This window comes from Pieris napi, chromosome 1 (assembly GCF_905475465.1).
Source record: "Pieris napi chromosome 1, ilPieNapi1.2, whole genome shotgun sequence".
Lineage (NCBI taxonomy): Eukaryota > Metazoa > Arthropoda > Insecta > Lepidoptera > Pieridae > Pieris > Pieris napi.
Window position 1 is genome coordinate 5,392,184 of NC_062234.1, and position 21,473 is coordinate 5,413,656.

The following is a 21,473-nucleotide window of genomic DNA, read 5'->3' on the forward strand; positions in this document are numbered from 1 at the left end:
CCAAAACATATTGATTGTTCAGCAAAAGGCGTCATGCTGGGACTTGTCTTGTCTGTGTGATTGGATTTAATTGGATGTTGACGATTAACAATGTGACAAATCGCGTGTCGTTTGAATCTCATTTTACTGGTTTTGATTCCCTTTGAAACAATAGTCGTGTAGGCACAAAATGTATTGAAGCTACGAAATTTGAATTATAAAATGACAGAGATTTTATAATCTAAGAGGTGAATTAAAAATATTAATTACTTGTATTCTCTAGAGTCAAAATAAAACACATACATACCCGAAAGTGCAGCAAACATCGCAGAAAATCCACATAAGAATGTTATGTGCGTTGATTTCATGCCCAGTTCCATAAAATAATTATTATAAATAATTCCATAGGAATTCAAGTGAGTTCCAAGTATTGCCTTAAATATATTAAAAAGAAAACTAAACAACAACACAACAACAACAACTCTCTTTTGCAACAACTATACAACAGCGTATTGGGAAATATCAAGTCGTAGAGGAGAATGAATTAATTTCTAAGGCAATTCCTAAAAGCCAACGTGCCAAATAATATGCACGTATAATATACCGCATCCGGCGCACCATATCGTAAGGGACTACGATTTCCAGCGAGTCAATAATTATTATGAATAAAGGCAGACTTCGGGACTTAAAACACAAGAAACGTTCTTACCATATTAATTGTAACTGCTATAAGGATCACAAAGCCATAACCTCCATCAGGTGCTACTAATTTGTACCTTTTTGTTTTATTCATTTTCACTTATATTCCTATATTTTCTTTGTTTAGGTGTAGTGGACATGTGCTCAACACTCAATAAAACAATAGTATATTAAAGTATTGGTTTAATTAATAATACAAGTTACCAGAATTGTATATGAAAAGCATTTATTGCATAGATAGCATTAAAGTCACATTAACTTATGACTACTTTTGAAACTGTAGTCAGTATTGCACAAACTGTTGGCACTTCTGATGCTAATGTAAAACTTAATTTATAAAAAAGGAATATACTGGCTTAAAGGCACGAGTTTAAATATTGGTCCAAGTTAACTAGATCATCGGTTCGGTCGTTTATTGCATTAGGATTGGGATGGGATTAAAATGCAGTTTGGTGGCGAAAAATGCAATTATGTTTTTGCACTAAAACATATACAGTAGTAAACCAATTTTGGAGTTTATTGGTGTCTGTATCTCGTGTGGATGTAAATATCATTACCTACGTGACAATTCGGCCGTGTCTTTGTATCGTGTCCTTCGTGTTCGGGAGTCTCGCCAACCTTATGGTAGGGGAGCCCAAGAGGGGATTTCGGGATTTACTAAAGCGCGGCAGATTAATATATAGGGGGATACCTAGTACCCGGTTAAGTACCTCCACAAAATATGAGGCCCATATATAAGGCCGCACGTGAAGGAGACAGGATCAGTTTAGTAAAAAAAAATTGACCATCAGAAATTCCCGAGCGCGTCAGATTAAGGTAGGGTGAGTTAATTACATCCTAAAAAGTGTATATTCCACTAATCTGACAATTTGAGAGTGACGGAAAAAAAGGGGAGGGCAACAAAGTTGTAAAAAAAAAACGTCATCTCGACATTCTCGAGCGTAGCTAATTTTTTTTTTATTTTGAAGGAAATAATTCAAGAATAATGAAAAATATATAATCTGACGATTTCCACAAGCCGAAATAACAAAAATTCGTCGATAAAGTTAAATGCGTGCAGCTGCGTGATGCCTACATTTCCTTAAACCGATCGGAATCTACTAAACGGCGTTCTAAATATTTCCCTCAAAATTACATTTCCTGTGAATTTGAACCGATTCGGACCGATAGATTTTGAGAAATTTTGAAAAATCTTAAAAAAATAAGAAATATTTTTTTTTAAAGTGGTTTCTTTATCGATCAACTTCAAAAACTAATCCGCCTTTGAGCTTGAAAAACCACGTCGATCGCCACCAAGCTGGTCAAAAGCGGTTGATTCGTTCGAGAGATATCGTACACGAAAGAAACCCGAAAAAGTGTTTTTTCGGGATTACTCCGAAATTTGTGGTTCGATCAATTAAAATTGCAAAATTACTTATGAGGATGATAAAACTGCGTCGAATGCCGCCAACCGCGTGAAAATTGCTTGATCCATTCAAAAGTTATTGCGGTTTGAAAATTCCAAAAATAGTGTTCTATGAAACTTCTATCAGACTTTCGAGCTGGGAGAGCTCAAATGCATAGAAATGTTATTTCTTTGAACTCAGCGAGCTCAAAATATCAATTTTAAGCGCCCAGGAATGGAATTAGCGGGAAGTTGCAGGGATGGCCCTTTAGGTGAACCGTTTTTCTAATTTTTTTTTGTCAGATCAGGCGAATCCCTCTAGATAATCGTCAGATTATGAGACAGTACGTTTAGAACATAAAGATGAACCACATATATCTTAATCTGACGCGCTTGAGTATTTCAAAATTGCGATTTTTTTTTGCAAATTAAGAAAATGGCTGTGGGTTTGCGTCCCATCGAAATCGTCAGATTAGTGAATGAGAGCTTTTTTTTGGTGCACTTAACACTCCCTTAGAAAATCTGACGCGCTCGATAATTTTTTTTTTTTTTTAATTTTCAACCCTTAAATACAACCACCCGCATCATGCAAACGATCAGATTAACATACGTACATTATTAAAAATACGTAGGGCATAGATGCTATCAATATCTGACGCGCTCGAGGATGTCCATGCAACAGTTTTTTTTTACATATTTAACTATCTATAGCCGCTTCCCCCACCGATGAAAAGGAATTTATCATATAACATTTTTTTCTTCTTTTTATCTAAGCTTTGCATCCCAATAGGTCTCTACGACGCTCGAGTAAATCCCCATTTAGCATCGTGGGCTCCCCTACCATTATTGTCTAACAATGTTTATAAATTTCAACAAAATAATAAGACTCATATTAGAAGATCTCTAAGAAGTTTTATGATTCGCCCATCGGCGATTTTATACCTAATTTTTTTACTAAAAGATATCAAAAATAAAAATTGAAATTTTATTGTACCGAACCTAGTTTGCTAAAATATAAACGTAAAACACATAAAGTAGGAATAGGCTACATTATAATATAAATACGCAAACAATAATAAATCAATAACAACCGTTTATATAACATCTTACATAATTGTATAAATAAATTATTTAATAGTTAATTATGTATTTTTTATCATTAATAAAAAACCACTTTGGCGCACATTGTTCCCACTAATTGGTATTGGCTAAGAATGTTTTATCGCAACAACCATTACCAAAATTGCAATTAAGCGGTGGCAATTGCGTAAGTAATTAAACCACACTTAACATTATTTATTTGTTTACTTTATTTTTTTATCTACAATCTGGAAAAGGCTTGACAAAATCACCTCGTATTTGTAAAACCAATTCAGTCAGATACAGCTTCAGTTTTTCTAAATTCAGATAAGTGTGTGTATGAAGTTACGTGAAATTATTTGTGTCAGTAAATAGTAATTGGTGCACAGCTTGCACCAAACGCTTAACAACTGCAATTCGGAAGTATGCAAAGTAATATCTTAGAGAATAACAAAGCAACGATAACACAATAATAACATTACCTGTTGTTCCTTGCACTTTCGAGAGGATTAGGTAGCTTACGTATTATACCATTGTTACCATTTCCGTAAAACAAAACCAGAAAAAACCGGACCGATAACAGGGACAGACCAAATAGCATAGATTTCATCTGGTTGACTAATTATTTTATAGCCAAGTGTATGTAGGTCTCTGGGTTGAAGGTTTTAAATAAAACTAAGCGCATGACCCACGGAGCATATTTATCAATATGAGTTCATAAGAATTAATAATTTAATAAAAATATGTATAGGTTTCAAATGTTACAAAACTAAATTATTGTAGTTCCAAGCTAGTTTTAATTTTTAATAAAAGTTTCACCATTTAGTCTCGCTACGCTGTTGGCCGGGGCTGTCAGTCACATCTGCTACAATTTCGCGAGAATTAATTGTAACAGCATGTCACGGTGAGCCCGGAAGTCCCGAAAAGCTGACGTATTGGTCTCATCGCGACGTTGTTATTATTTTTATATCACATTAGTATCACAACTCTTTTGATTTGGTTATAGTAAGTTACGAAAGTTATTTTTTTTTCTTTTTACGATAAAAACCAAAGCTATTGGATTTCGTTCCGCACATTTTAAAAAGTACAAATATAATATGATTGTATTATTATTATTATGTTTGGTAACTGATTACTTTAACCCAGAATCAGGGTCATGATCTTGGGGTTATTGAATAGAGTCCCCTCTATTCTATGTATTGTATTTTATTCTGTAGGGAAGAAGCGCGTACTTGCCTTAATTCTTATAACATTATCATTCTAGATATCAGGTTAAGAGAAGACACGTCCGCAAATCGGTCAGGGACACTTACTTGTCGATACAAATTTGAACAATGAAAAACTGTCTATAATAAAAATTTAAGGTTGGAGAATCTACGTGACTTCGAAGTCATTATCTACCAACGTTTTTATTAATAGCAAAAGGCTAAAATATGTAAATTTTATGATAAGCTTTAATCAAATGATAATTTCATATATTAGGAAACATTATATTATAAGTAGCATTAATATCATCGAACTATAGAGGTATCATAAAAATGATATGTATTATTTATGCATCCTAAAATGCCATATAAAATTGTTATTTACGAGAAATTTATTTATTTAAAATATTATGACGTCTAACATAGTAGTCACTATTTTAGACGTCATAACATTTTAATGGTGTACATTATTTTCTCAACTATGTGGATGCGTTCGCGCATCTCATTAGAGCACCCTGTAGCGTCTAACTAGTTAAACAAATTAAGTTTCTGCATAATTTTCAATAAACAGATAATAAATTATAACTATTATAACGAGCAAAAACAAAACTCCCACCCGCCTCCCGCAATCGGCGGAATATATTTGTCCATGAATCAAGCGATGTGATCGACACAAATTTTGAATGACAAGTTTATAAATAAAGAAAAATACTCGACAACTGAAAATATATTTTCTGTTAAAGGTTACGTCAGATTTTCAATTTATTTTGTATAAATCTATGTAGTGGCGAAACATGTTCAACAATCTGACGAGGAATAGAGGCAGAAGTAGTAACTAGTACTTAGTCTTATTCTTAGCAAATAGCCGGGCTTATGAGTTAAGTTGTTCTTATGAATATTAAATAGTAATAGTATATATAATATATAATAACTATACCACATTATGTACACGCAATACGCTTACAATAATTAACGGAGTACAAAATATAGAAAATAATTCATCAAGCAGATAAATTAATCAACATCAAATTAAATGCATAGTTTCTATATTAAATATAAATAGGTTATGAAGTTGTTTAGTCCGTTACTAATGAACGGGCACTGATACATGACTATAATCGTATATTTATCCGAAATACAGCCCGTATAGTTTTCAATAAGGTTGTGAAATAGCCTTCGGCCCACCAATAAACCCTGCGTAATCAAGTTAATTATTCCGCTAGGAGCTTGAAATAGACGTCGCCTTTAAGGCTCGTGAGGAACCTTATAACGTTTCAGACTTAAACACACAAACACTATTTTGAGATGTTGATCTTTATAAGTAACAGTAATAATATTAGATACAAAGATATGTACTACGTAGTCTGCTGTCTTAAAACAAACATAGTAAGTTCTTTAGTATGTCTACAAAGTTGTTGTTTAATGTATTGTAAATTATGTATATTGTATGCTTGTTATAATAATTGATTTATTGCAAGAATATGGTACAAAATGTTAAGGTGATAGCAATTGTCAATGATAGCAATTTTAAAAAACCAAATGATTACTGGACAGTATAAATAATAAAAACTTCGTACGCATCTCTCCGATCGATTTTTAACAACTCCTGAATTTAATTGGACCAAAAGTACTTAAAAAAAACGGTTGTCTGTAAAGTCGGTTTACTGACGATAGTTGAACGTGACAACGTCATAAAAAAATATTGATATATATGATTTTTTTTTCAAAAAAAAAAATTAAATTTTATTTGTTTGATAGGTATTTTGTATGGATATAGAGAAGGAGGTAAATGGAAATCACAATTGAATTGATCAAGTTACATTTATTTGTACGCATAAATACAATAATGTCAATTTTAAATGGAACGCCTCAGAGCGAGGTAACGCCTCAGAGCGAGGTAACGCCTCAGAGCGAGGTAACGCCGCATGAGTCATGTTTTTTCGTGCGTGCAGCCGGCTCTATCGAATTATAAGACGTTGTCACGTTAAAAGACACAATTTATAGAAAATCATAATCATGATCACTCGCGACGTGCGACGCGTACTGACTGAACCGCGTAACAGTCAAAGGATTTGCCGAAAAACCGACAGCCGGGTGGAGCACACTAAGCGAACAACGAGCGGCTCGTTGCTCGCTGGTTTCCCCGTAACACGACGTACTGACTGCACGAATGCTCGCTGTGTAACGTGTTACATTACACCTCGTAACGTTGGTCAGTTCCCACCTTTATACTATATATACATTACATCATTAATTTTATATCAATTACGGTGCTTCACTGTTAATAAATGTATTGCGGTCTCAAACAAAAAACAAAATATAGAAGGGATAAACAACTCACTATTAAAAATGTTCTATTAGAATAATAATAAAAATAAGTGCAGACTAGTTTATTTATATTTGAAGGGCATAAATATTGTATGAAGCTTTTTGTGTTGATGGTGATGGCGCAAGAACACATGCATACAGGGGGACGAAATTAAACATAGATAATTATACAAAAATATAAAAATCGAATCGTCAACCTACTCATAGCTTCTACGTTGACTGATAAAATTACCAACAATTTTATGATTTTTTTTTTATTTTTTAAAGGCCGGCAATGCACTTGCGAGCCTTCTGGCAGTGTGAGTGTCCATGGGCGGCGGTATCACTTAACATCAGGTGAGCCTCCTGCCCGTTTGCCTCCTAATACATAAGTACATACATAGACATTCTATCGAATTATAGTTAGTTATATTAACTAGTTACTATAAACTAATTAGGTTTGCAAACAATAAAATTACAAAATGTACATTTCTTTTGTTGAAAATAAGGAATGGAAAAAAATTCTCGGCTACAGAATTTCTTTCGAGAGATATAATTAGAAATAATTCATTTCTGTGGAATTTCAAACAAAGCTGGATACTTTGTTTATCATTTCTTTTCATATTAAGTTGTTATATAGGATTCTTTAATTTTATGAAATGCCATAATATATGTACAAAGATGTATTAAAATAATTTCTCATAAATGTTTTCATAAAAATATTATAAAATAGCTGTTATTAGTTTAGTGTCGCATGGTCGTGTGTAAGGTCTCGGTATATTCAACGTACTGTAGCTTCGGCTTATTCCCGATAATATATACGTATTTTGATTAGCTAGTAAGACGACATAAGACTCGATTTTAAAAAAATATAAATACTTTGCCATGTCCTATTAAGGAATATTAAAAGGTCTTATTAAAAATACACAAGATTTATTTTAGAGCATTCCTCACTGGATATGTTGCGTGTACTATAAAGCTGATGTATATTTCTTTGAACGTAGAATTCTCCTAAAACAGTAAGGGAGGTACGCCACCCTTCGTGTTTATTGTATCCAACTAGTGGTGGTACCACCCCCAACTTGGCAGTGGTAGCGAACCACGAGCTAGCCCCGACGTGCGTGCGGGGAACATTTGCGAAAATAACAATTGTTACGGTGCTTTTCTTTATTGGAAAATCGAAAAATGTAAAAACGTTGTCCTGTAGTATACAAAATATGAATGATAGAAGTGTTTTGACTTTCTAAATATATAGTGTATGTGAATATTAAATTAGTAAACCTTTCTACGGGTCTGCATATTTTAAATTTGTTATTATTTAAAAAGTGATAAAGCTCAGTTTCGCGCAAATTTCCATTCATAGCGATATCGAATTGGTGTCACCCAGTGCAAAACAGTGACTGGATTTTTATGAATATGTACACTTCTTGTTAGCTTGTGTTATTATGTAACTAAAATATAACTTAACTTTAATTTTTTATAAGAAAGTATAGACTAATTAAAATAAAATGAACATTCACATATCTACGAATTAACTTAATTACGTTCAGCTATTCTAATAAAACAATATGGATTAAATTACATACCTGTTTTGTTATATTAATAGACATGATGTATTAATCCGTTTAAAATAAAGATTCTTATATTGCAAACATTATACTGAATTAGAACCATATTATATTAAATAATGTTCAATAACATATAACATTAATGAACGAATTAGATTCTATAAGTTATGTAACTTAAAAATACTTAGCTGTATTATTACTAACAGTAAAGTAACGTAATATAAATTAGTTAAACCATTATGTGAATCTACACGAAACGAAACTCGTATTTTTATTAATTCGAATCCGGACAGACTTTCTAATAATAATACATACATTGTGCATGTTTTTGTACAAAAATAAAGGTATTAAAAACATATTTTTGGAATACAAAAAAATACTCAAAAATGAGTGGATTAATGTAAGAAGTGTGTAGTGTTCCGCAAAATGTTTAGCAGTGGAGAAACTCCGCTAATCACGCCGGATGGCTACAGTAGTATTTCGCAAGGTAAGTTTTTTTTGACAGAAGTAGTTATTAGTATTTATTTAGTCTAAAAACAGTGAAACTAATTTCTTTAGATGTCATTTCAACATAAGTACGCGAGTAATCTCCACAACCTTGGATATACGACAAAAAATAAAAAACTATCGAAAATTCAGTTGACCCAGATTAAGAAAAACGTCGTAGCGTAAAATGAGAGCACTCCATATAATTTGTTGAGAAGTTTTGTCATTATTTTTATAGATGACTCAGCTAATATTTTTATACAGCTGTTCTCCTTAAATTACATGTATGAAAAACAATTCCTGACTTTTTACCAGGTGTGTCACATAATATTTTCTTTATTCTATAATATTTAACTTAATTACTACCCACAAAGAGGTTCATAAATCCTGTCTAAATATTTACAAAACAGTTTAAAAGCTCAGCTTGAAAGTACGTAATCCGTAGAAAATAAACTAAACACTACAGCGTAATTCGATGGTGACGTAAAGTCTGCCTTCACGTTAACCTACACTTCCTCAATATACTATAACATCCACTTATTTTTGGATGTTCTTTTACATGCAAACGATGGTTTATGGGGATAGACGAAAAACTAACAGAACAAAGAAAATGCTGTGTTAAAGGATGGGTTAATACGAAAGATACAAATATGTACTTGAATATTTTTTATTTATTTATACTTTAATACCTTACAAAAACATACATATCAAAATATAAAAAAATTGTGCGTGTACTAGTGTACACACGTAAGAAGTAAAACTTCTTTATGACCTTATTTTTCGAAAAATGATCTACTATATTATGCAACTTTACAGAAATTGGTTAAATAAAGTTAAATTAGATAAAGTTTAACAAAAGGCTTTTATTATCATAGACATGAATTCAAATAATGCAATTATTACTGCTAAGATTATTACAGAATTTCATTAATTGCATTTACTTGAAGTAATCCGACTAATTTCAAGGTTTTCTCCGACTAATTTGAAAGTTTTGAAATGGCCATTCCATTATATCGGAATCATAAAATATCGGATTCAACCTGCGATCGATCAAGCAATTTGTTGTTAGTATTAAAAAAAGCAACATGGCGCGTAACCGTAAAACGTGACGATTTTTTACATAAATTTCTCCCATACGTCGATAAAGAAGTTTCACTTAAAGAAGCAGGTTACAAAAGTTGTAAGGCAACGGGCAATATTATGTAAGTTATCCATTGATTTACAACTTTGTTCCAACAAGTTTTAAGTATTCTAACATAACATTTTTGCAATTGTTTCAAATTTAAAAAGGAATGTGAAATAAAAGGATAGTTTCTTCGGTAGCAGGATTTTAAACCATTATATAAGAATAATAAGTTTAGGGGCATATATGCCAAGGCTAAAGATAGAACCTCGCAGAAGTTGAATATTTAATATTGAGGGAAATAGCTTGTATTAGACTAAGGGTTATTCTATACGCCTTGAATTACTTACAAGCTGACGCAACTTTTTCGGCTATGAGAGAAACGTTATTTATTACTCTTTTATACTTAGTAATATTGTTCTTTTTCAGATAAAAGTGTTATGGATGATAACTTATAGATACCATTGTGGAAAAATTGCAAGGAATACTGTTAAAGCTTTCAAGGAACTAAAGCATTTATCAATATAATACCAGTTGCATACTCTTGCGCATGCCGTTAAGATACATAGAATTGTTTATGTTCTCTCGGATTAACAAAACCGACATTATAGTGTATCTTATGTATCGTATCAAATGTAAATGAGTAAACATGATGTGGACCATATAATATCAGTTTATATTTGCTGTATAAATATATACTATATATAAATAGACTACGGAAAACCACGTATTGAATAAAAGTACAGCAATCGATATCACATATTCATACAATGTCAGTCTATTTTCAAGGGCGATGTAATTATAGCTTTACGTTGTGTTCTTGATAATATATTCATTGCGAAGGGCCCTTTCAAGGTTCACAAACATTTTCATTGTCATAGTCTGGTAATGTAGCGTTTTATATTTAATATATGAGACTTAATAATTGAAGATTTTCGACTAATGTAGCGCATTTTGTATATGAGAACTGTTTTATTTTAATACATTTTATAAAAATATTTAGAACTACATGGTAAACAGTAAAAAAATCAAGGTCAGGCGAAATATACCAACCAATTTTGGAGCGCTGACAATATATAGGATATATTTATATGAAAAATTTAAAAAAAAAGCAGTCTAAGTCCACCGTTTTAACTATGATACTGATCTATCTCTTTTTATTATAGCTTGGACAAAATTGGGCAGAAAGAGACAAAGGCGTAAATATACGTAAGATAATGCAAAATTCAAAATCCCGCGATCGAGATAGTTTTTAATGAATGCGTGTTTTCTTTCAGGTCTTATTAGTTAAGTACTTGACATACTAAAGTAACTTACTATCACTGTAAAAGCTTTTTGCATTAAAAACTGTAACTATATCCGTTATTTAGTGGCTATTAAGTAATTCGATAATAGAACCGCGAAAATACCTTCGAAGCAACCGTGACCGCCCCTTATAAATGTAATAAAACGCCATGTATGAACCAGAGCAAGTTCAAGTAAAAATCGATGCAGGTATTCGGGTGAATTCGTACGTTGTCGGCATGAGTCGGATCTAGACTTAATTCATGATTTTATGAAAGTAATATAATATTAAGTTACTATCACCGAATTCCAATTAAAGTAACAATGTGCCTTGATTTGTTGTGGTTTCCTTAGTTTACACAAAATAAATTTCTGAACGCACGCATAAACATTTGACAACCGAATTTGACATTCGAATATATTCGAAAATATTATTTAAACACGTAGTTTAATTTGAGAGGAGAGTTTACCGTATCGACGGTATGACCACTAAATCTTTAACTGCCCTGCGATTCTGTAACTCACTTTTCGAACTGACACAGCGGTTTTCGCATCGGCGGTCGCTCTCAAATCATTCGTGAATCAGTCATTTTATGATTTGGCATTCTGAAAAGGTGGGGGAGCTTGTAGTTTATTGTTTATTAGAATGCCAAATCATAAAATGACTGCTTCACGGCTGATTTGAGAGCGACCGCCGATGCGAAAACCGCTGCGTGAGTTCGAAAAGTGAGTTACAGAATCGCAGGGCAGTTAAAGATTTAGTTCAGTTACCCATGAACATTTTGTATTGAATTCTTTTTTCGTCAACGTTCCAATTCTGTTAATCGGGTCGGAGATAAATACAACAAATCAAATTAGTCTAAGCCATGAATATGAGACCAGCCGTTCTAGAGATATAAGAGTTCGAACAAACCCAACTTTGTTTTATAATAAGACAATGTAAATGAAAGTTAACATTTTTATAACTAGTTTTAATATAATATAGGGCAAATTTTTTCGTATTCTGTATTCATCCCACTAGTTCTCTCTTTCGCGGATTCCTGAATACCTGGCATTGGTATTCAAAAAACCACAAATAAACTAGATAATATATTGATAATAGTTGATAATGTATTAAACTAGATATACAACCGAGGTTCAAATGCAGGACCTTGACGTTGCAAAACCCAACACATATTATTCTTTAAAAAATGTTTTAACATGACATTTTCAAGATAAATTAGGTTAGTGACGTGAAGCGAGCGAGTACATAAAAATTAAAACATCGTCATACGAAGTATCGATTTTTTGTAAACTCCATCCTGTTAGTTCGACATCCCGACCGTAATGCTATTAAAGTCGGTAGTGCTTTTTCGCAAAAAAATGTCATAGTTACCTTGCGAGGGTTACTTGTGTTTTATAAAGACTATATGTACTGTATAGTCTCAAAAAAAGTCTCTAGATTAAAATTATCTTAATGGGATTTTTTCTTATATAATAATCAACTGGCGCTACAACTTTATTATGGTCTGGCCTAATCTTGGCCTCAGATTGCGTCTGTTTCTTTGATTCTTTGTTTTAAAATTATTTATTGTTTACCATACATATTTATTTGTGTGTATATATATAAGTACATGACACTAGTCACAAATGTTCGTTTCGTCCACGACCTCAAGGTTAAGAGTCACACGCTGAAGCCACCTGGCCACCTCTACTCTATGTTAGGTACTATGTTTTATACACATATAAGACATAGTACCTAACATAGTATAGTACACATGTATAGTCACACTTATTAAAACCACAGTTTAATTTATTTGATAGACGTATTTTGAGTTCCATTGTGCTGCGAATAGCGCGCTGCTGCGGTCACGGCCGCCATTCATTGTTGTGTATTCATCTAACCCACACTTTTCATTTTTGACTTCCAACTTTAATTTTACGCTTACAAACTATTCAATCATTTTTCATTGCAAAAGATTTCTGTATGTTTCCATTATCATAGCCGTAAAGTCAGTAATCCTTTCCTGTAACTGACACACGTTGTTAATTTTTTGTCATAAAATTATAGGTTTTTATGCAAGTTCTGATAATTGAAATATAATCATAATATAACTGCTTTATAATAAGCGATAAACGAGTATGATGATAAGAGGAACTTATACTCGCCTATTGTATGAGCTACTATAGCACATTATACGGGCGTTAACTCAAAATGGCTGACAATAACTCTGTCCTGTAAGAGATGTTTTCATAAACATATAAGTGTTCAAAGTTTTTTATAATTCATGAAACAGGACAGCCGCTGGACCGTCATAGAATTGTGTTTTAGGTCTCCAATATTAAATTAATAATAAAGTTTTTGTTGTTTTAAAAACACAATAAACTTCAGTGTTTAATTTAAATCATTTTATGCTTTTTTTTTCAATTATCGTTACGCTACAGTACATAATGCATTATAGTCCATAATACTAAGTAGATGCAAATCCCATAGCACTCGTAGCGGACTATTGAGAGACAGTGTAGCGGAAACTGCCATGTCGTAGGATATAATCACTAGATCCCGCATACAGAGTATTCCAATATCGCGGTCGAGCTCGGGTTAATTGCTAAAGATTGCCACTTGCTAAACGATATCTAATACGTATCAATTTCATATAAAGAATGCTATTCATTGCTGATTCTGTGGGACCATCGAATGTATACAAGTTATTGTACGATCTTTGTTAAATTTTAAAATAAAAACAAAACTATGGCAGACCTCCAAGTTCCTTGCTTAACATTTTACACGACTTACACTGAAAAAGTTTATACATTACAAGTTTTATCAAAGATGTTGAATTACCAATAAAAGATTAATAGGAGGAAAAGCCATTCAATAAATTGATAACACTTATTTACTTTAGATTAAACATTTAATATTACTAAACACGAAACAGTGCCAAATATTAACCACAAGTCGACGAAACTGCATTCACATTTATTTCCGATTCAATTTATTCAGAAGTTTATTCAGTTAGGCATTGGCTTGTATCCAAGGGGTGTAACGGGAGACACGAGTATTGACACCGGGGTATGTTGGGGTACCACACTGGTAACCCCAAGAACAGATGCCCACTACAGCATTGTTGTGAATTAGGGGACCACCAGCATCATACTGACACTGATCTCGACTTCCCACATCCAGCCAGCCGGAACAAAGCATGTTGTCCGTCACAGTGCGACTCAAAGATCTGTATCTATTCTTACACACTGTCTGATTGACTGTCCAAATTTGTACGTGCCGTAATTGTTCAGAAGGAGGACCGCCATTCTGAAAAAAAACATCTTTATTTTAAAAGAATTACTACAAAATTTTTCGAAGAGAAACATATCTTGAAAAATCTTTGTACATTAAGAGTATTTATTTCCACATGATCAATAAGTTTATTGTTTTTCATTTACGTAAATATTCTTTAGAAAGAAAAGAAAGTGTATTCTTATTTAGCTAATTGTAAATTGAGTATTTTATTATATTCATTCTCTAACCTTAGATGTTCGTGTTATACATATTATAATTGTAATACATCTTTAGCTATATTGGCGTTAGTTTATGTTTTGTATTCAAAATGGTCTAGTAATAGAAGTTTATGTTACTTACGTAAGTAGAACCCCATCCTACAGCCCAAACTGCTTGATTGTCGGTGAGCACATAATTAACACCCGCTATAGAGGCAGGCCTGACAGAATTACTATAAATGAAATTGGATGAGCTCTGGATGATAGCAATGTCGCCGTCTTGAATCCGTGGATTGTAGTACGGATTAAGGATTACTCGGTTTATAACATGAACAGACCCACCGCTATTCGCCCAGCTTGACCCAACTCTCATGCGCCATAAACTTGTACTATCACCGCTGAAATAAAATATTATATCTAATTTCGGAATGTGTGAAGATGTTCTTTGACTAAGGCTTTCTAAAATATGTGTAGCTTTATATTAGAGTATATTTATTTCTTTGTAGGCGTATACAAAATCCCAAGGGAGATTCGATTTTAGATGATATTTTTGAAGTTATACTTCTTCGCGCGCACACCGTCGCAAAAACCGACACCCTGAAGTTAGCTATAGTCAACATGTTATTTTGTTCTATTGTTAGTGTCACCAAATGAGTATAACTTATAACGCGTGTAAGTACACACACGTTCTTTTAATTTCGACAGGACAGGTTAGTACACTCAATGCCAGAGGGCGAGAACGTTGCCGGTCTTTAAGAATTGGTACACTCTTTTCATAAAAGACTTTTTGAGCGCAGAGTCCTTGCTAATGCTGAACCTTCCCATGGTGGACGCCCAGAACGGCGCCCCAGATTTTGAATTGCTCTTTAAGAAATTCTCCTGTTTTTCTGTAAATTTAATTATTCCTATTTTCCATTTATTAAATCTACTAAAAACTTAAAAGAATGGAATGAAAACTAAATAAAGCTACAAATTGTTGGAATAAGTCGTCGAAGCAATCAAAGTAAGTTATTAATAACTTACAAGAAGCAGCTTGCCGCAGTCAGAACTGATTTTGTGTTGAGAATAGAGCCAGCGCAAAGTTGGGAATAAGTTACATAGTCCTTGGACCTCAATAATGCGGTAGCGAACGGATATGAACTTATAACTGCCACTGATCCTCCGGCAATCCTTTGTTGTGGCGCGGAAGCCGCTGAAACATTGAAAATTGTATTGCATTCTATCTATTTTAAGCTATATAATATAATTTACTAGAGAATTAAGGAGCCAAATAAACTCTTATGATACAACATACAACTTTTTTTTCTTTTTTTTTAAGTCTTTATCTTGCAATCAGTCAGCTAGACTATGAGCAGATGCGTTGAGAGCTGTTAGGCGTTCAAAACAAAATCTCCATCGAGACTGCTCCTCTCTTTCAACTCAAACTCAAACTCAAACTTTCAATCAACTCTAAGTGTTGATAGACACGGTCGTATTAATTAACTAATGAAATACAAATCATATTCTAATAGCGTTAAGTCTCGGCTTTGCACAGCTAGATATTAATCGCGGACTTTTTGTAGATATTGAATATTGATGTTTTATATAAAACTGTACGCGATGTAATGGTTTTTGTATTTTTTTCACACATTGGGTTACATTATCAAAGTTTTCATACCCTAACGTTTTTCAAAATATTCCAAAGCCTATGTTCGTCAATAATAATTTAGAATTCAAATCGTAAATTTTTTTTTCCAATGTATCCAGTAGTTTTGTCATTCAATGCAAACAAATTATCAAAAATTTCCTCTTTATAATATGTAGTGTAGATTGATTTGAGGCTCAAATTTTGACAAAAACATAAGACAACGAACTTACCCGATGCAATAGTAAGACAAAGAACTAATATTTGTATTGGCTGCATGGTTCTCGATTGTCCACTACCTTGATTAAAATGTTCAGTGTATTTTATATAGAGTGTTTTATTTACTGTGATAATAGATAACAATCAAAGAAATATGCAATCCTTGAGGAGTTATGAATCATTTTAACTATACGCTACTTATTGAAAGTGGTTACTAAGAAATATTAGTTGAAAGTACTGATGTTGTAGGATAAAGTGATACCGAATACTTTCTAGAAATTGTAGAATTCAAGTAGGAAACCATAATACCCACTGCGCGCACTTTATTTTTGTAGGCTTTACTTTCATATTCTTAATATTAATACTTATAAAAAACTGTGATTTGGTTTGACAATCAAATATACAATATATCATACATATTTAATTCAATAAAAGTATTTATACAAGATCGGCAGTCTTAATTCTCATATAATTAAGCATTGTTTGTAATCCATTGGGTATAACGTGATACTTTGGTGTTGATATCGGGGTATCTACTGCTTCCGCATTCTTGTCCCCATGTGTAGACTCCGACCAGGAGATTGTTATAAATCAAAGGGCCACCATTGTCTCCCTCGCATTGTCCTCGGCCACCGGTGTTTAACCAACCACTGCAGATCATGTTGTTGGTCACTGTAAAGCCCAAAGGTCGGTATGCGTTTCTGCATGTGATGTCATTTACTGTCCAGACTTGAACGCGACGAAGCTGCTCAGAAGGACCGGCATTTTGCTGTAAATCGAAAGGATTTAATTATTTAATCGCAGTAAATATTCATGTGCGTTTGTTACTAACGTATCCCTGATTTTACTTGAGCTAGGTTCAGTAACCCAATCTATAATAACTTTATTATTATAGGTTGTAGACTTAAACTTACAAATATACAACTAGTGATTGAGTTCAATAGTATTTTGAAAACACGAACAATTTAAAATACAATAAAAATTTATTCACGTACCCCAATACGTCCCCAACCAAGAGCCCATACAGGAGAGTAGTCAGGTACAACATAGTTAGCACCAGCGATCGAGGCAGGCCTAACAGAGGAAGTAAAGGTGAACACGGTACTGGATCGGACGATAGCGATATCGTTGTCTCTTGTTACTGCATTAAAGCCAGCATTGAGTACGATCGAAAAGACGTTGTGTACAATACCACCACTGTTAGCATTGGAAGACCCCACACGAATCCTCCAACGGCTCAATGGATCACCTCTGAAATTATTACGGAAAATTACAGATACGGAATAGAACTACAATGGAATAGATGTAAGAGATTTATAAAACCTCTTAGGTCTAATTAATTTATTAAATCAAAACTTTTGAGCGCATCTCTGATCTAATCTGTAAGGGTGCGTACTGACTATGTAACATATTATATAACTTGTGTTTTATAACATGTCCACATTATGTAACCTTGTTATTCAACATTCTAACATAAAACAATACTGTACACATTAGAATAACAATGTTATATAACCATTTTAAATAACAAAAGAAAAACAAAAAAACGTAGATGCTGGGTTCGTCCTAGCATACATATCAATAACATGTTATTATAACATGTTTTATAACATTCAGTGTCCACATTATCTGAAACATGTTGTATAGCAATGTTGTATAACATGTTATGTTATATAGTCTGTACGCACCTTTAGGACAAGATTAAATAAATAGAGAAATATTTAGAGATCTAATTAACTGTTACAAACTTACACGTAGCAAGAAGCACTGGAGAGGATAGCTCTATTATTTATGATTGCTCCAGTACAGGACTGAATCCAGGCTACGTTGTTTCTTGAGTATAAAGCTGAAGCAACGTATGGGTATTCGTTGATTGTAGTAACTGCTCCTCCGGCGATTCTCCCTTGAGGCGAGGCTGGAAATCCAAAAAGAATAAATATTCATTGTCAAAAACTATAGTTCCAATAATTTTTTCTAGGTCATGTTTGTAATGATCATGGGATATGATGATGATGAGATACTAGATGTTGCCACATAAGAAACTCAACGTAATTTTCAGATCAAAACAAAATTATGAAACACTAAGAAAATAATAAATTCAAACCTGACACAGCAGCCAAACAGAGAATCAAGGCAATACTTAAAACACGCATATTTGTAAATTACCAAAAATACTTATGGCATTAAATAGAATATCTCTCTTTATATATTAGATCGAACAGAACTATTAAAGAGTCAACATTTGATAAGCTGCCTGATTACTGGAAATACAAATCTTATCAAAAGTATTAATTAATAAATATCACAACAAAAAATGTCGAAATCTGACTTGACTAGCCAACTGCTATTTATTTATAAATTGGAAAACACTTGTTGAGTATTCGTTGCGCATTTCTTTACACTTATTCTAGAATGTTTCATTATTGTTGTTTTACAAAGAAAGAAAAATCAAGATTTCATAAGACATTTAATTTCATTGTGATTTCACTACACTACAATAATAATGTTAAGAATAATTGCATACAAATATATTAATAATATGCATTTTACCGTGTCACTAAAGCAGATTTCTCAGCTATTGTTCGGGCCTTCTTCTGGTAAAATGCCAGCGATATCTCCTCTATTTCCTTATGTTTATAATATCTTACAAGAATTAACAACTTATCAGATGCAAAGCCGAAAGATTTGTTTTATGACAAATCACAAAACCATAGCAACTATTATAAATTTTTACATATTTTTAATCAATTGCATTCATTTTTATTGATAGTTGTATCTATATTTGGTGTAATCTATGTCTTATAGATTTCTTGTTAAATTTGATAAGAAGTTCTAAAAACTATATTAAAAATAATTAAGTATAAACAGGTAACATGACTGAACAGACTGGTCAACAATATTAATTAACCTAGTTATTAACCATTATTTGAATTTACTTAATATTACAGTTTCGGTTAAATCAGAAAATAATAAAATATTTGTTTTAGATTTTACCTATATAATATATGTGTGACGGCCCCGAGATGACGGTGACTAGAGTTTAGGACGACATTACCCGTGAGTTAGGGGAAATGATCATATTCATATATATAAAGAATATACTCCAAACAGTTCGATTAATATTTTGGCCAAAATTAAAAAAAAAAAAAAAATGGAACGTCAGACTACCGCCACCCGCCACACTCTACCACCGTCGACGTTTTCGTGGCATTAAAGTTGGAGACCAGTTTGCGGTACGCCGAAGTGCTGCCAGACCAAGTAGAAGACGCCTTGCAGAATTTCAGCCACGCCGAATTCAGCCGAGTATGGCGGCCATCTTATTTTTGTTTTTTTTGGATCTAAAACATCCACCCCAACAAATTGGCACCAGTTCATCAGTCACCGCAAAAAGTCAATGGCCGCAAATTCGATCCCGCTAGACAAGATTTTTTTGAATCTTCAGATCCTGGACGTGCCAGATTTACAAATGTTACATGCAAATAATGTTACATATTATTAGTCATTTTATAATTAAAATTAATATAATAAAAATAGTAATAACAAATGTGAGAAAATATGTAATCTGCACCTTTACCTTTATTATTTACTCTATGTAATATTATCTGATACAAAATAATTATCTGGTAGTATGTTTGTACAAATAAAACGCTATTCAATGAGATTCTTCGAAAGAGAAAATTATGGATTTCTGTCTAAATCATACCTCATTTATCTCTTTTGGTACAGTTTCCGAAATCCCATCTTCTAGAGGTTTTTATCATGCAATGCTATCATTACAAGTATCTGATCTCAATAATGCCGAACGCTGAGGTGTTAATGGATAAACCGGGACTATTAGTTGCCCAATGAATCCATCAAACATGAAAAGATCTAAGAAAATCTATTTGACGACGTCAACGCCTTCGTGAAACGGTACAACTATAATACTTGTGATACCCCTCAGTAAATATCAATCAGAGTGCACCGGGTTATTAATTCGACAATATCAAATCTTAATGGTTCGTTCCTTTTCTGCTTCTCTAATCACTTTATTTGTTAATAGTAGAAATTAATAAGAATCCGATTTTACAATAAATTGATATTGTCTATGTTCTACAACATAATTATTTCAATATTTAAATTTCCAGTTAGGTAGTGTGCTTAATAGAGCACTAACAAAATTCACTAGGACGACAAAGTGTTTTCTTATAAGAAATCTGTAAATAAATTCCTAAACAATTTTTATAAGCACGAGAAGTAAGATAATTTATTGATACTTTTGTTATCGTGGTGATTTTAACATTCAAATTTTAAATTATATATCCGAATGACTCGCTTTTCATCTACAAACCTTCTAAATAAATATTAAAAATACCCGACGTAAATCTTGCGCTACGTAATTCTCTACTCTCTACTCTTCACATGACGTACGTATTTCTGTAAAGGAAAAAGTGCTGTCAAATGTGTTTTCTATAGAAATCTACAGTTCTTATTTCCTCACGACGTAAACATCGAACCCGTCAAACACCTTTACCGTACGAACAATAATTATTGATTGTGCACAAAGAAGGAGAAATCTAAGCCATCACATTTAGTTCTGATGTTAAAACATGAAGGGGGTAATGTCTAACAATCAAACAAAACCTCGTTAAAATATTGTAAAAACAAAAGAAAGTGCATATAGTTTGTTAAGGAACAGATGAATCTCGATTGTTGAGCAATATTACAAGACTAAATGATTCGGTGAGATGCTCATTATCTACGCGACTAGACAACATTATTTAAACAAATGAATCGATTCGACTCGACTTTGATCGACATATATAGTAGTCACAGAAGGTTGATTAATTAAATCAAGTAATCCAGTCAGGGAATGTAAGGCAATTAAAATATTTTTGCTGTATAGATAAAATATATCATTTTTATAGCCTGTAAGCTGTGGAATAGTGATATTGCTATGTAATTTTTAACAGGCGTTCGTTAAGTAATATATAAATAACCAATAACATTTTCCCTGACATCAAATTTCAATTAAAAGTTAGTCTAAAGGTTCCTTCAG

General features: G+C 32.7%; 3 protein-coding genes across 7 annotated transcripts in view; 1 reads left to right on the forward strand and 2 right to left on the reverse strand.

Moving 5' to 3' along the window:
* Nucleotides 1–21,473, forward strand: part of LOC125052500 (solute carrier family 12 member 4) — a 178,655-nt gene that overhangs the window by 96,430 nt on the left and 60,752 nt on the right. The window lies entirely within an intron of this gene.
* On the reverse strand, nt 13,528–16,589 carry LOC125052608 (trypsin CFT-1-like). The gene is made up of 4 exons (XM_047653553.1): nt 16,450–16,589; nt 15,616–15,784; nt 14,735–14,990; nt 13,528–14,407 (listed from the first exon to the last, which is right to left on the reverse strand). The coding sequence occupies exons 1-4, from the start codon at nt 16,493–16,495 to the stop codon at nt 14,111–14,113; spliced, it is 768 nt and encodes a 255-aa protein (XP_047509509.1). The 5' UTR covers nt 16,496–16,589; the 3' UTR covers nt 13,528–14,110.
* LOC125052618 (trypsin CFT-1-like) lies at nt 16,837–18,656 on the reverse strand. The gene is made up of 4 exons (XM_047653565.1): nt 18,540–18,656; nt 18,188–18,350; nt 17,431–17,686; nt 16,837–17,204 (listed from the first exon to the last, which is right to left on the reverse strand). The coding sequence occupies exons 1-4, from the start codon at nt 18,586–18,588 to the stop codon at nt 16,908–16,910; spliced, it is 765 nt and encodes a 254-aa protein (XP_047509521.1). The 5' UTR covers nt 18,589–18,656; the 3' UTR covers nt 16,837–16,907.